A 16,063-nucleotide genomic window follows, 5' to 3' on the forward strand; every position below is an offset into this window, starting at 1 on the left:
TGAAAGACGACCGGGGATAATTGGTGAGTACCAGCATGTAACTTAGTGTGTCATGTCTGTCGGCCAAGTCACGGCACGATTTTATGACTCCACAATCGTGTAATGTGACATAGTGACTTTCAGAACGGGCAGAAAAGTCGTGTAGCGTGTACCAGGCATAATGCAAGTCCTGAGTCTGACCTGTCTGTCAGCGAGTCCATAGACAACAGCAGCATTTCTTCTACCACATAGCTAGCCACAAGCTCCATGGCTTCTTTCAGACTGATAGGTTTAACGTTACGTCCGTTATTAGAACCAAAAGACAGTTGTTGCTGTTTCGGAGCCCGTTATTAGAACCAAAAGACAGTTGTTGCTGTTTCGGAGCTGAAGGACCAGCGTTCTAAAAGTAGGCTACTGATGGCTTGTCTGAAAATGTACTCAAGTATTTGATTACTCAAACAGCAAACTAACGCGTTAGGTTACTCGTTACTGCAAAAAGTAATCAAAGTACTTTACCAGCTCTGGTGGAGAACGACAACAACTGTTCAGTTGTTTGAGCTGGACAAAGAGATCAGATCTGAATGTGGACACTGAAGACAAATATGAAGACCAGGCATAAATGTGATCAGCATTTTAATGCAAGATGTAATCACTTCTGTCTTGGCCATGTGAGCCATATGTTGCTATGTTAAAGGAGCACTCCGCTGTATTGCACTTCCAAAAAAGTGTGGGACTCACAAGAGACAGATTAAAACCACAATAGTCAAAATTCATGCAGGAGGGGATGAGATATCCTGACTTCTAGTCCACTGTGTGGGTCAGTGGATCCTACATTTCCCATCATGCAAATTAAGTCTTTTTGTTTGACCCTACATACCTGGTGAATTTGAACTTCGTCAAAACTACATGAGTTTGCAACACAGTCTTTCTGTCGTGAATTTGTAGCCTCCAAACTCAAGCTGAGATAACCTGGATGACATCACAAGGTGTTATTTTCTCAGGCTTGACAAAGCTCTTCCTGAGCCTTAGCTGCATTTATTTTTTAGTTATTTACATAGTGGTGTTGTGGAGAGGTGTTCTGTTCTGAACTAATCAGATCTTTGTTGGTGGGACTAAGATGGACTAAGGAATGTCATCCATCTGAGTCAGAGCTAGAATCCGTTTCAAATGAAAATGGCAATAGTTACAGATGCTTACCTAAGTGATGTCACTTGAGTTGAAGCCAGTTGGGGATTAAGAGTAGGTTTAAGACCACTTTAGGTCGCTCCTCATCTTTGTTTGAGGCTAGGGGCTCAAAGTGTCTAATTGAAAACAATAAATCTGAAGATGCAAAAAACGCGGCATGTGTACAACCCCTTAGCCTCCATTAGCATAACACAGACAAGTCACTGAGCAAACTGTCCTTCAAGTTGGATTGTGGGTAATGTGGGCGTCAGGTTTTTTTTTTTTTTTTGTAAGTGTGCAATGCTTAATTGGTGAAGTGCTCCTTTAAGTTAACTGCTCTTACACAGCCTAAGATAGCATCAAAGATACTTTGAATGAACAGTACATCCAAGGTGTTGATGAGATGACAGCACTCACAGTGACTGAAGTCTCAACTTGAAGCTGGTATTTTGATCGGGGGATTGAAAGCATCTCCATTGTTGTTGCGGCAGAAAACATAGAAAGAAAATGTTTCCACCAGACTTCTGGCCTTCATACAAACACAAAGAGAGAAAGCATGAGAGAAAGAAAGAGAGAGAGAGAGAGAGAGAGAGAGAGAGAGAGAGAGAGAGAGAGAGGGAAACACTGCATCTCTGGACAGTGCCTATTGATCGCCACCCGGCACACATCACCACAACTTTCACAAATTGCTATTGAGAAGTGACCTGTAATGCAATTACTGGCCAATCCGGGGCCTTGGCTGCCATCAATTATTAAAAGCTGCCTGAGTCGTGGCCCGCTATCCGGCCTCAGCTGGTGCGTTGTGTCATTATCACATCTGCCGGCCACCAGCTCGCCAGCTGCTACAGCGGGGTATGGAACAAGATTTCCCAGCGCCGCTTCCCACTCTGTCGATGATATGGCCAAACGAAGAAATTGAAATTGCTGTATTAAATATTCCGGCAGCTACAGCGAAGGTGAGGTGCTGAAGGTCAGAAACTAAAATGGGTTTTGGTTTTTCTTGGCACATTACCATTGTGCATTATAAAGGTATTTACAGAAGAATAAAATCTCTCTGTGAAAACTGTGGGGTGAGTTTCTGCTTCATAAGAACTTTTGTAAGAAGAAGAAAAACAACATTAATATTGCAGCGTGGCTCGCCACTGGGTCCTAGTTTTAAAAAACGTTCAGTACAATACCAGCAACAAATCAATGGCTACTGTTTCTACCCCTAACCTGCTACGGCTCACTGTCTTCTAATAACTCCCTATATGTTTCCACCTTGCCACACTGTTAGCTCTTCTGTAATCACTTATACATTCCTTGAATAGTTTCTGCCATCAGGGTTATGATGAAAGAAGACAGAGAAAACAGCAATGCAAGCACTGCATGATAATTGCCCTTAGCTTTGAACTGACACAATAATTTTTCTTTTAGTTGTTCTCATTATAAAAGCCCTTGTTCAAACCGGGCTTGTGATTTTTTTTCCTCTGCAGTCATTGTGAAATAATTTATTTGTTATCTGGCTTTACACCAAAGTAGCACTTTAAAAATACTGCTACCGAAGGAGGAGCGTTGCATCTAGAAAGCAACTTTAACACCGATTTTGAAATCCTTGAACAGTTTTACTCTGAAATTCTATCAGGCTATTTTGGAAAACAAGCAATTCATAATGTGTATTGATTCAATGGAGTATTTTAAAGAGACTTCTAATGACAACAAAGGGCTTTTAGTCAACTCATCAGCAGTTGGTCTGAGTAAAACTACCAGAAAGAACCTAAGACTAATATAGAGAGTACAAAAGTATGGCGAGCCTCATGCTGTATGAAAAAAGCTGCAAGAGTCCTGAAAAGCCAGAGGAGAGAATAAATCCACTGAAAGAGAAATGTTCTCTGGTGTTTCAAAGCGTCTGCCCTTTCCCGCACTAAAGAGAGTAAAGCAGAGTCACGCTAATGCATGACAGACAGGAAAGGTATACAATATGAGCCATAATATTCTCCAATGATCAATAAAACACCACTCTAATAGATACATTATATTGTACGTGTGACTGATTTATTGCGTCTTATTGTTTATCGTTATCTGTTGCCTGTTTCTCAACATTTAATGTGCACGGTAAATTAACTTAAGAGGCTACAGTAAATATATCAGACGACACTGCACTTACTGTTGTGGAGAGACATACTGCACTGTGGGGGCTCAAGAGCATGGAAAAGACAAAGAGATACAGCAGTGTGACATACAACTATTCAGAGAAAAAAATCCCTGAACTGGCAGGATGTTTCAAAGCAGCTGGAGTCAAGCTGACTCAATACAGCAGAAGCAGCAGCAGAAGCAGCAGCAGGAGCTAAAACTATGACAATGGCAGAATGACTATCACAACCAGCTTATGGAGGTACTTAAATCTATGTAATATACGCACGGCCAGGGCTGAAGCCGGGCGCACACTGGTTAAGATGCTATTAAAGCTTTTTTTTTTTCTTTTTTTTTTCGGAGGAGGAATAGCTCCAGCTGCGGCGGCCCATGCCTCTGTCCTCTCCCCAGTGATAGCTTCAGCCACTGCTACGTTTATATCAATAAGAAAGAATAAGAAAGTGCAGGGCTTTTATGAAACAACTCTAATCACGCAAGAATTGGCCGGATGATTTCTCAGCACTTGAACAATAATGTGGATATCAGAGAGAAGTTTCTGTCAAACTTCCTTTCCTTTTTTCCCACCTAAAAGTGAATCATTTGTGCCTGGAAATTACTTTCTTTTTGCCACTTTCCATTCTGGTGAGTACATGGAGGAGTCCTAAAGTGCCAGTAGTGACATTAACACTTGTAAATGCTCAGTGGAGCGGGCTGCTGAGGATGAAGACTCACTGGTGCGCTGTAAGGCTATGCTTTTTTGGATCAATACAAACTCAAGGAAAGGACAAGTTGATTTCAGACTGTGACAATAGCTTGAGCCAGCAATAGATTGAGATGCTGAAAAGAGCTATGGCACCTCTGAAATTTCTGAAGTGGGGACATGCTTTTAGAGCAAATACAAAAACATTTGAATCACCCAATAATGGCACTTACCAGAGGTGTTTTGAATTGCCCAGACAGCTCAATCCATTCCTTTAGAGAGCATATCACACTTTTTTTTTAGGACTGCTGGCTGAGAACTCCATCTTTTCTGACAGCAGCAATTTGTAGTAAATTGTCTTAAAAGGGGGAGAATACGTGTTATTTGAAATTATAATAAGCTTTAATACATCAAGACTTGTCTCAACACACGTCCCAATGGAGAGTGATAATGGGGCATTTTGCTAAATTCTCATTTTTGAATAGTCACACTGGGGAGTCCTGGCGAAATCTCCAAACTCTCGCTTTTTTAAATGAGACAGTGAGATCAAAAACTGGGTTACTGCTATGACATTGCGTGCACTTCAGTATGGCTCAATTGTATAAAGGTGTGTCATTTCACATATGGATCATCAGTCCACTGGCCCAGCGGGTAGCATGCACCACTTCTGAAATTAGTTGGATTATTGGACTAAAGTGAAGTGCTGCCTCCAGACAGATGATTTTTTCTCATTTGTACAATCTGCTCAAACTCCACTTGGCAATGGGAGGTTGTAACATCAGGCCTGGAGCCCAATGATAATGGGAGCATTCAGACTTTATATGACAAAAGATGGTGTGTAGGCTTGTAATGATCTTTGTTACAATTATGGCACCATTCATGCTTCACTCCTTTAAGGGGTTTAACCAAAACGACACTAAGTGGCCAAAAGTATGTGGACGACCAAACACTACATCCAAATGTGATGGCTGAACATTTTGAACATTTCTGTTATATAAAGTGAAGCTTTTTAAAATGCTCACTTTTTAAATTTGGCAATCTGAGCCTGAGATAGTTTTTTTTCCCCCTAAATGTAATAAGGAAACATGTTTCTTGATCCAATACCAAAAATCCCAAATGTCACCCTATACCGAGATAAGATAGAAAACTTAGGAAGTTTCTGTAATGAGGCCCCTGTAAGTCATCCTGGTTGTAGTTGCTGTCTTGTGTCTTGTAAGGGTGTGGGCATTATGCTCGAAGCAAACTAGCTCATAGGACACATTGTTCGGTCAAGTGTTGGATGGTCACTTTTGAAAAGTTTCCGAAATGGTCAGATGCAGGCTCCACAACACAGATGTTGAAACAATGTCGGGGGAGTGTTTTGGACACTGTTCAACCATCAAACAAACACTTTGGCTGGACATGGGCATTCATCTGCTGCTATGACACACTTCCATTCTTCTAGAAAGTCTCAAGATTTTGGAAAATGGTTGCAGGAATTTGCTCCCATTCAACCACAAGAGCATTAGAAGAATAGGCCACTGATGTTGGGTGATACTGTTCCAGTTTATCCCAGAGGTGTTGGACGAGGTTGAGGTGAGGGCTCTGTTCAGAATCGTTCTTCCACATGGTCATGTTAAAACAGGAAAAGGCCTTCACAAACTGTTGTCATGGTTTGAATCATATCATTGTCTCTAATATAGCTTTGTATGTTGTAGCATTAAATGAAACTAAAGCCCAGTTCAGACCAAAGATTCAGGACAAGACAAAACTATTTTAGAACGTGGTAGAGAAAAGTTGCAGCGGCAGGTCTCAGTTCGACTTAAAGGAAGACTTTGCCGTTTTTCAACATTAACTTCATCCAATTAAATTTGGGGTATAGTGTGACATAAAACAACATGATTTATTGGTGTTATCTGTGTCTCTGAGGGCTGAGACACTGGCTGTGTTGGTTTTCTGCAAACCCGTGAGGTCAGTTGTGCTTGGAAGAACTGTAAGCTATTTCGGCTTGTATTTCTAGTCTCCACCTCTGGGTATCCAGGGGGGCGTGCTCTAGATGCATCCACAAACAAATCTTCCTAGTTGTCATACATTGCAAACTAGCTGCATATCCACGAGTGAAATGGCATAATTTATTATGAGTGCAGAGGATGTTATGGATTACATATTTTTTATACTGTATTAGCCGACAATGGACATGCTGAAGCTGAACCGTAACAGGGCACCGCTGGTGGGGGACCATCCCAAACCTGAGCTGCTGAGAACAAGAGCAAGTAATGGTGTCTTTGCTCAAATTGCCCTCTGATGCCAACAGAAACAGAATCACTGTGCTGCACTGAATCTCAACATGGCCCATTTTGTTGAATGCTGTCGTTAACAACAAACCACAGAGAGCCCATGTGTGCATTGCTATACATGACAGTTTTGCTCCTCACTTGTGTGCTGGAGACTACGGTTGGACTAATACACTGACGATTGTGTGGGTATATTGTTGAGTGTTTTTGGTCAATGAATTTTGCTTCTGCCTCTGATGAATGACTGAGAGCTGCTTCTCTCTGTTCTTGAAACAGTGGGCTTACCAACCATGATCGTTTTAGTGCGCTTTATCTTGTTTCTGTTGAGTTTAAATGAAATGCTTTAATATATTGGCAATTGCCAATTGTTGGGCCAACTGTGGCTGGTTGGAAAATGACTGGAAAACTTCTTCAGGATCGCAAAGATACATTTGAAAAAACAACCATGTCCTGTGGAGCTAAAAGGGCAGATGATCATGGAGTGAGTATTTGTGTCACCTAATGCTATGTTTTGGCCAACAAAGAGCTTTCGGCTGTGGTGGTGATACAGCTTCCAGGCACTATACAGTAGGCCCGTTTCCACTGAAGAAGTTCTTGGTACTATTTGGGGGGCAGGAACTACTACAGGAACGTCCTCTCGCTCGGCCCTCTCAACCACCGTGTCTCCACTGAGAGAGCGGAGTACGAGGAAGGTTCCTGTAAAGTTACGGGCTCTGGATGTGATGTAATTGTTGTGCGACCATTTACCGGGGCGACATAGGGACGCCGTTAGCTGTTAGCCCTTAGTGGTGTCTGTAATAACTCACTAAATGGTCCGTGAAAAAATATGTTTTCCAGCGGATGTCTTAGTTACAACATGATTGAGCTAACTGGAGTAGTTTCTTGTNCTCGTCTGCTGAGTTTTAAAAATGCCGGCTATTTTGTTGCTTTCTGTTGTCGTCACATCCCTCCTTGAGTATATCCAATCAGCACCAAGTAATCCCCAAGCCCCAGCCAGGAGTCTTTCGGGGCTGTTCTGAGCTTACTTTTTGTAAGCAGAGCCGTGTTTGTGACACCCACCTTCACATGCTGGACAGGTTTGGGGAGTATTTGGGGGTATTTGGAGTGTCAGGAGCTCAGACGCAATGCATCCTAAGGGCTGTGGAAGAAGGAAAACTCAGAAAACCTCTGCTTCTCTGTCAGTGCAGCACACACTGAGGAATTTATTGCTTAAATTGACTGCATTTACCATCAACACTGATTGGATATCCACTTAAAACGTAGCAAATTCCTCCTGTAAGCCGGCTGATGTTGCCGCCTGCGACTCTGCTTGTCAAGTCGCCAGTGGATGGTTTCAGAAGTGAGGCATGTCATGTGTTTCAACAGCCAATCTGCTTGTAGCGAAGTCCACTGCTTAAGTCAAACTGCCAACAGACGGCGTGTTTGCTTGCTGCGGCGTTCTCTGACAACTGCCCTCCATCTCTGCGTCGCCCGCGTCCGTCTCATTTACATTCCCACGGCTATTGACATGTATATCGGTCTCTGTCCTCGGTGTGCTGGTGTCAGACGGTGGGTCGCTGCTGCTGTTCGCTGTATGTGTGCATGTCACACACATACTCATTGACTGATTAATCAGCGCTGTTCATTTAAATTACTGTGATGTATTTGTTATGAATACTGTCCATCTGAAGTGTTTTCGCCCTTTCATCACTACTAGTGAAGTGTAGCAGGGATCTCACATGACATTAAGCTATGGAATTAGCCTGAAAAGTGGGAAATCAGAGCAGAGGTATAGAGATTTTGTTGCTGCGGAGATACGTTTTTCAACTTGTCTGGTGGCAAAACTTGGGCCTAAACTGGGCTTAGGGGGCCTACCCACAAAATACAGCCCTAGACCAAAACAAACTTGTGTGGACAGGACCATATAGTGTATATGATCCAATAACAGGTAGGCTGTATGATGCTAGGAAAAAAAAAAGACTGAGCGATGAGTTTATCAACAAATAGTGGAATCTGTGTTTAATTCATTACAAAGAATGCTTTCAAGAAGTCTCTCTGCTTTTGTACTGTCTGTTGGGGACTCATTTGAATTTTTATTGCAGGCTTATGACCTGCCAGATTCAGGCTGCATTCTGCCTCACTTAAAAGCTTTGCTCCGGTTTGGACACTGGATACTGTTTATTCTTTTGTTACACTGACTACTGCCAGTGCCTGCTGCTCTTTCTGTTTATTGTCAGGCACACTGAAATAAGTTGCTCATTGGGTCTGTGAGTTTACAAAACCATTTTTGTGTGTGAAGCATTTATCCCCATTGATGCCGTGCGCCGGTGTCGTTTTAGGCTAACGCTTGTGCATTGCTCCAGCATTCTGTCAATGACTGTGGATTCATTAATTGGAGCATGTTATGTGGCAAACGGTTTTCTCTTGGATAAGGGTGATTAGGATAGTTGATGAGGTGATGGCTTGGGGAGAAGGAGGGGATGTTTTAGCTCCAGGGCCTGTGGCATTATTCATGTGGACGTGCAGCTATTCCTCCTGCACACTGCACCACTAATCTAAATCTACAAGAAGGAGTGAACTACTGTACTCGTGCATGCTTATGGAAAACAAATCATAACGGAGCACCATCTACCCCCTCCCTCCAAACACCCCTTCACCCACTTCACCTGTGGAACCTGGCAGTTATCGACCAATGAGGGCGACTTATTGAGAAAAAGCTGCCATGAAACTGGGTCGCAGCAGCCAATCAATGCCATAGATTTCTTGCCCTGGCATTATCTCAACTGAGAGAAGGACGGGGGGCGAAAAAAGAAACAGACACAAATCAGTCGGTATGGAGGCACCTCGACTATACCTCTCCTCCCACTCCCTCCATCCACCCACTCTCTCCAACCTGCCTTCATCAGCCCCTTCCTCTTTCCTCCCTCCTGCTATTCATTTGCTTTTCTGTCTTTTCTGTTGTTTGTTTGCCCCTGGGCTGAAAACTCTGTGTGTATATGTGCCCCATTATGTATGTGTGTGTGTGTGTGTGTGTGTGTGTGTGTGTGTGTGTGTGAAAGCGCTCTGAAATGACGCATTGATTCACAGTGTTCTATATTTTCTCATCTGGCTCACTATTACAGTGCGAGTCAATCGACGCCGTATTTCTCTCTCTCGCTCGCTCCCTCTTTTACTTTCTCCCTATTTCTCTCCCCCTCTCTCTTTCTGTGTGTATCAGAGTATCATGTTGTTGAATGGAAGTGTTTACGAGGAGTGTTGTATTGCCGTTACAAGAGACGGGTTTGGAGTGTGAGTGCATGTGTTGTGAGTATCAGTGGTGTGTTTTGTACCTGTGCGTGCTGGTGTGTATTTCTATGCATTATTCCGACTTGGAACATGGTGCTAAGTATTCAGGAGTGCATGCTCTTTTTGTGCACTGTGTGGGGGCACATGGTAGTGCCTCAGCACTACATACTGTAAATCTGACAGTGTGTTTGAGTGGATGCCAGATCAGTTTTTTTTTTATTATTTTATTTATTTATTTTTTGCGTGAGAGAGTATTTATGTGTGTGAGGGAGGATTTGCTGGTGGGTATTTGTACCCTGTGGTTTGTACACACACTGCACTACCTTGAGTTCTGCAACTCCACCCTGTGACCCGCACATACGCACACAACCACACACACGTGCGCGTACAGAAACACATCCTCCCACTCGTGAGGACTTTTGCCAGAATCAATAGAGGCTTTTTAATGCCTCTTGCTGTAGTACGAGTCTGAAACTGGAGCGCGGGATCACAAATATGGCAGCCAGGGCCCGGCGTTTGGGACGCGCCCCATTTTAAGCCTGTCTCACGTCACTATCTCCAAAAACAACCTTCTCTATTTATCCGCTCAATAGCTGTGTACTTCAGCTAAGGACACAAAACTTCTTCAATGGACATCTTGCACTATATTGATTGTGTTTCTCCACACTGGAAAGAATTGACAGGTTACGAAAGAGACAGAAACCACATAATTAAATTCTTTTGAGGGGGGAATTTATCATTTTTCTACAGCTAAAGTGCTGCTGTTGGTTGAAAACTATGTCTGGATGTTAGTACATTCTTCATGCTGGAGATTTAAGAAGCTGTCTAAAGACTCCTGGCAAAACAGATCCACATTATATGTGATATATATATTGCAAAAAACAACAACAACAAAAATAAATACGTTATTCAATATATTATAGGAAACATTCAATGTAAACTTGTGGTACAGGTTATATTCAAGCGGCAACCTCTGAGGCTGGAAAATGAAGCTGAATTTGGAAGTGCCAAAAACTGCAGTTCCGTGATTGGCCACTTGAGGCTGGCTCCAGAAGGGAGTCAATCCCCATAGACCCCCATGTTAAAATGCCCAACTTTCCTGCAGACATAAACATGTTTACAGCCTGGTACAAACAGCAGTTTTGGTCTCTATAGCTAATGTCCCCCTTCATGACAACTGTACAGGGAATGAATTTTCATGTAACTCACCTGTTTGCATTTTATTAAGGCTTAAATTTACACATAAGGGCTGCTTTAAGTGACAGGATGTCTGTGAGGCGTTGCAGCAGTCTATGGATCAGATCCACCCTTTCCTCCTCCACAGCTTGATGTTCTCATCCAAATATGGCCAGCTCTGACTCCAAAAATCCAAGATGGTGTCGAGGAAATGCTGAACTGGAGGCTTCAAAACAGGAGTCCACAAACCAATGGGTGATATCACGGTGGCTCCGGGCATTATTTTATACCGTCTATGGTTTTAGTTTTTATTTTTATTTATTTTAACTAAATTCAGTGTACCGTAGAACTTCAGTTAATAACCCGGGCTTGTATTTGCTTCAATCACTGAATTCAGCTGGTGTATATTTTGGACAGGCGTCTATATGGGACGGGCCTTTAATTCCTTTCACACAAAACTCTTGCTCAGCAAACATGGGAAGTAGCCCACTATCAAATTGTTTATTTAAACCAGTATGAATATTACTTGTATAAAATTTAAGGCTACCTTATAACATATTGATTATGAATCATTCATTTGAGAGGGAGAGTTATGATACGGGGCATACTGACACAACACCTCTTCATCCTGTTAAAACAATGTTCACAAATTGGTTTAATTTCTATAAAAACCCCTTTTGATTCTTTTGATCAGAGGACCCCCATGGACTAAAGGAATGTAGGCTGAATAATCAAGAAACAGATCCAAGTTCAGGTGTAATGACTGCTTCAGAGGCAAGGAGTCACTACCTTTTTTTTTTCATCTCTCTTGCGTACCAGTCCGGCAAATCTGAATGAATTATACGGTGGTGCTCATGGATTCAGTACAATGAATGTTTAAATTGTAGAGAATCTAACCAAGCTTATGATGTGTATATGTCCATACTGACAAACATTTATACTTGTATGGGCGATCTAAGCAGCCAACTAATGTTAGCTGAAGCAGGTAGCCGACAACTCGTTGGGCTTCAAGAGGTTTAATACATCCAAAGAACTTCTATAAAAAAGAAGTGCTTTGCAGCATCAGTGGCAGACACACCTGGGGTTTATTGGTCAGAATGTGTAGCCACACCTGGCCATTAAAAGGGACTCACTGTTTAATTGAGACTCGGCTTTTAACTGAAGTTTTATGATAGGCTCATTGTACTTGAAGTGTGCACTGTGCAGCTGAATTATGTTGGAGAAAATAAACAAAAAGACAATAAAAAAATAAATATCAGGACTAATTGGCTCATAATTGAAGGACTTGGATTGGGATCAGGAGCAAAAAAAAGCATGATTTGGACACCCTACTTTTTACTGAACCAATGAAAATTGCTCAAAACAGTCACTCCAAATAGAGACACCACCTTTGTGGCCCCCTTGGACCCCTGGGCCTGTGCTTGCGAGGTCTGTTCTATGATCCATCCAAAGCTGCGGGGAGCTTTTGGTGCTTCTTATCATTCTTATGTACCTCTTGAATGTTTTGAGTGTCCTCAAACAATGCAGTTGTTTCTGTGTCAGTAGAGTTGATTTAATTATGTTAGCAGAAAGTTACTCTCCATCAGCATAATCCTGTGTACCTTGAGTTTGTGGCACTATGAATGAGGGATGTGAAAACAATTTGTCATCTATCACAAATAGTTCAATGTCAGTGTCACTTTAACATCAGTATTTTTGCTTGTCGCTTGTTTACCCAAAGTCTCTCCTGACACTGCACCTGCTCAGTTGTGTGTGCGCGCACACACACACACACACACACACACACACACACACACACACACACACAGACACAAGGCAGCCCTTAGTACTTTGTCTGAGCTACACCAACAGCCTACAGCCATGCTTACAGGGCATTTCCTCTAGGAAGCCAAATCCCCTCTTCTCTCAGCTCACCTGGCAGCGAAAGAATAAAGACGGCAGAAAACTTTTTAAATGTAAGGGTTGGGGAGCAACTTTGACGATAAAAAGCGCATCAGGACGCGAAGTGAAGGGGAAAGAGGCTTTAAGGGGGAAAAAAGGGATTTCATTTGCAGGGTTTTGGTTGTGTTGGCCTGTGAGTGGGGGATTGATAGAGGATGGAAGGAGGAAGAGAAGAAGGTAGGTGAAAAAAACCCCAAAGGAACGGAGGAAAGAGAGTGTACTTGTGTGCCATAAAACGTCCCACTGCCTTTCCCAGGGCCAAGTCCTCGCTCTGTTTCTAATGAACTCATTTATTCTGTTTTGCTGGCTTTACCTCCACCAGCAACAAAAGACAGTCTCCTGGTCTGCCTCTCCGAACGCTCGGCTTCAGGGTTTGTTGAGCATCTAGGTCTGTCCTATGGCATTACCTTTGTTTACTTAACGCTCACCATCGATCAAATGCAAACCTGAGACTGTCCTCCGCTGGCAAAGGCAGTGCTAATTAGCATTTCCCTCTAAAGCAATGTTGATTGCAAGTGACTGATTAAACATTGTTGATGCATTACTATGTAGCGTGTGAAGCCAAATACAGTCTCTTTCCCTTAAACATGTAAAGACAGAATCCTTAAAAAAGCTTGTTTTTGTGCCCATCTCTTCAGGTCTGTGTCAAACAATAGCAACAAAGGCAAAAACATCAATCGGCAGCACATTTTGTGTGAACACAAAATCGCATTCTGGTTTTGGCCAAATATTTAATCTCTCCTCCTCTCTCTCTCTCTCTCTGTGTCTCTGTCTCTCCCTCCCTCTTTCTTTCTGAATAATATGCCACTGGGAAGTGGAAGAGAAAAAAAAAACTGAGAGCACGGATCCCCACTCCTCCGCTCTTCTCGGCTGCACGTCTGTGATGTCATAATCACTCACATCAAAGGCTGTGCGCTCAACACGGCGACTGTCAGCTTCCCTGGAGGCGTCATTAAAAACGAACAGAGCAAACCGAGCCAGGCCTGACAGAGACGCATCAAAACTTCCTAACACGCACATACACACACATGCGCAGGCGGGTTGCGTGTGTACACACACGCAAGAGGAGGACGCACGTGCATTCAGGTGCATGCACGCTCAAGCACACACTAACTGAAACGTATTACAGACGTGCACACATGTAATCATCAAATCATGTGTACACTAAAGAAAATGCTCACAATGCATATAATCCCTCACACATACACACACACACACACACTAACAACTGAATATCTACCTCTTCTTTACCACAACGCCAAAAACCCTTCGTTCCAGCGCACATGAATAGGAGCTGTGCATTGAAACGAGACATGCTTTGCTTCCAGCTGCAGTGTACATGTGAGTGCAAAAATCCACAGCATGTGAACATCTGTTGTGAAGATACGCTGTCGTGATGTACATTCATGATGCACACTCATGATGCAGAGCGTGCACATAAATGTACAAAATAGCCCACATCCACCCACTCACCCGCTTCTCATCCTTCTCCGTCTATCTCTCACACACTTGCCCACACACACGGGTGCACGCACGCGCACACACACACACACACACACACACACACACACGGAGGCACACACTCATTTACACAAACTGGAGGAAGGACTATAAATAGTATGCCTATGATGCGATGCTGTGTGTGGTTTCTCCCTATGGGTTTGTGTGTGTGACTGTCAAAGTGAAGAGAGAGGGAGGCAGTGGAAGAGAGGGGGGGGGACTGATATTTAAGAGAAAGAAGGGCTGTGCTCATGTCTGGTGTACAGCCAGTGATAAACAGAACATGACAAGCATGGCAAAGACAGTCAGTCCCCTTTGATTTGAAATGAATATACGGCATTATATGTTAAAAATGAGCATCTGTGTTGATGTGTCTGCCGGAGTGAATCCAAGATGTGTTTATGTAAGATTTTCGCTTCTGGGTCGACATGGCGTTTCTTCGTGTATGACTTACCCCTGGCAGGGTCTTCTGCTCGTGCAATGCATTCTGGGCTTTCAGGGCCGACTCTCTGGCACAGTAGGTGAGGAAGGCACAGCCTGAAATACAGCGAGAGAGCGAGAGAGAGAGAGATGATTATATTATGTGAACTGAGGACAGAGAAGGAGAGAAAGAAACATGGGAGGGGGCTGCACCAATCACCAGCGGATAGCCAAAAACAACACACACACACACACACACACACACACACACACACACAGAGTAAGCCTGCAGCCATAGCTCTGAAACTCTGTCTACATGGCCGCACTGGGAATTTGCTCGTGTTTGTGTGTGTGCCTGCGCGTGTTTGTGCACAGTGAACAGCATTTCAGCGACTGAACAAACGGAACATTCCTCTGTACACAAACGCAATCCATACGCAAGCAAAAAAAAAAAAAAAAAAAAAAAAAGACCAAAAATTGCGGCTTTGGAGATGCGACGATTTGTGCATTCTGTTGCGCGAGAGCCAATCTGCCCGCAAAACACATCAAATCTGACTGTGCTTTCTCCCTGGCAGTCTGAAATAGCAGTTATCCATTCGTCCATCGCACTCTTCTGGCTGCTGTGACAGGGATAGACATTTCCCTGACAGCTTCTCTCTCTTTCTCACCCCCCCCCCTCGCCCTCCCCCTCCCCTCCCTCCACCCTTCATTTCTCCGTCTCCCTGCTCCATATGTTCCAAGACTACCCACAATCCTCGGTTTTGTTAGCACCTGGGATGACATGTGGGGGTGGAAGGAAGATGGAGACGCAGGAGGCAAGGAAGAAGAAGAAGCCGTGGGGAACGTGTAAGCCGCTCCCTCGCCACCCCCTGTTGACAGTGAGGCGCACGCCACTGTCAGAGAGCTGACAAACTGTCAATCTGCAGATCAAGGCTAATGATTCATGTGTTTGACAGTTTAATAAAACACTTACAAAGACGATTGCACAATAGGCTGCGGTGACACGATTCAATCTGAGGCAAATATTCTTCACACTGTATTTGCAGGTGTTTTGCATATTTGCTCTGGAAATTTTCTAACTTAATGAAAAAAAATAATAACTTAAATGGAATTCAAATAAATTCAGGGAAAGAAAGGAAAAGTCATCCACAAGGGACAATTAGTCTGTGGGTTTGCACAGTGATGATATTAGAATACATTTGAAGCATTTGAAGGGTTCTTTTAGTGAACAATGTGGTAAACATTACAGCTGCAAGAAAAAAAAAAACCTCTTAATGCACTGGCTTTTGGGTAATTTTATTTTCATTTTTTGGATCACAGAAGTCTCTGTGCAGACATTGACAAATTGTTCCCTGCTGCCATGCTACTAACACGAGCACAAAGAGACAAAAGAACCACAGTTTGTTCTGGAAACATCAAGGGCTGAGCAGACGATTATCACAAACCCCTCCCCCCCGCCAAATAAACACGAGCACAGTGCAGTTTAAAGAAAGCCCCTTCCTCTTAAAGCTATTTCCAGTTGTGCTTTGCTTTG

The 16,063-nt window shown here is 43.2% G+C and overlaps 1 protein-coding gene across 7 annotated transcripts in view; it reads right to left on the reverse strand.

The window, feature by feature from the left end:
- Positions 1 to 16,063, reverse strand: part of celf4 (CUGBP, Elav-like family member 4) — a 107,407-nt gene that overhangs the window by 64,171 nt on the left and 27,173 nt on the right. For all 7 annotated transcript variants that reach the window (XM_050038456.1, XM_050038459.1, XM_050038460.1 and 4 more), the window contains exon 2: positions 14,564 to 14,646. In XM_050038456.1, the coding sequence (XP_049894413.1) occupies positions 14,564 to 14,646 (83 nt within the window). The remainder of the gene's footprint in view (positions 1 to 14,563; positions 14,647 to 16,063) is intronic.

Source organism: Epinephelus moara, chromosome 24, assembly GCF_006386435.1.
Source record: "Epinephelus moara isolate mb chromosome 24, YSFRI_EMoa_1.0, whole genome shotgun sequence".
NCBI classification, from domain to species: domain Eukaryota; kingdom Metazoa; phylum Chordata; class Actinopteri; order Perciformes; family Serranidae; genus Epinephelus; species Epinephelus moara.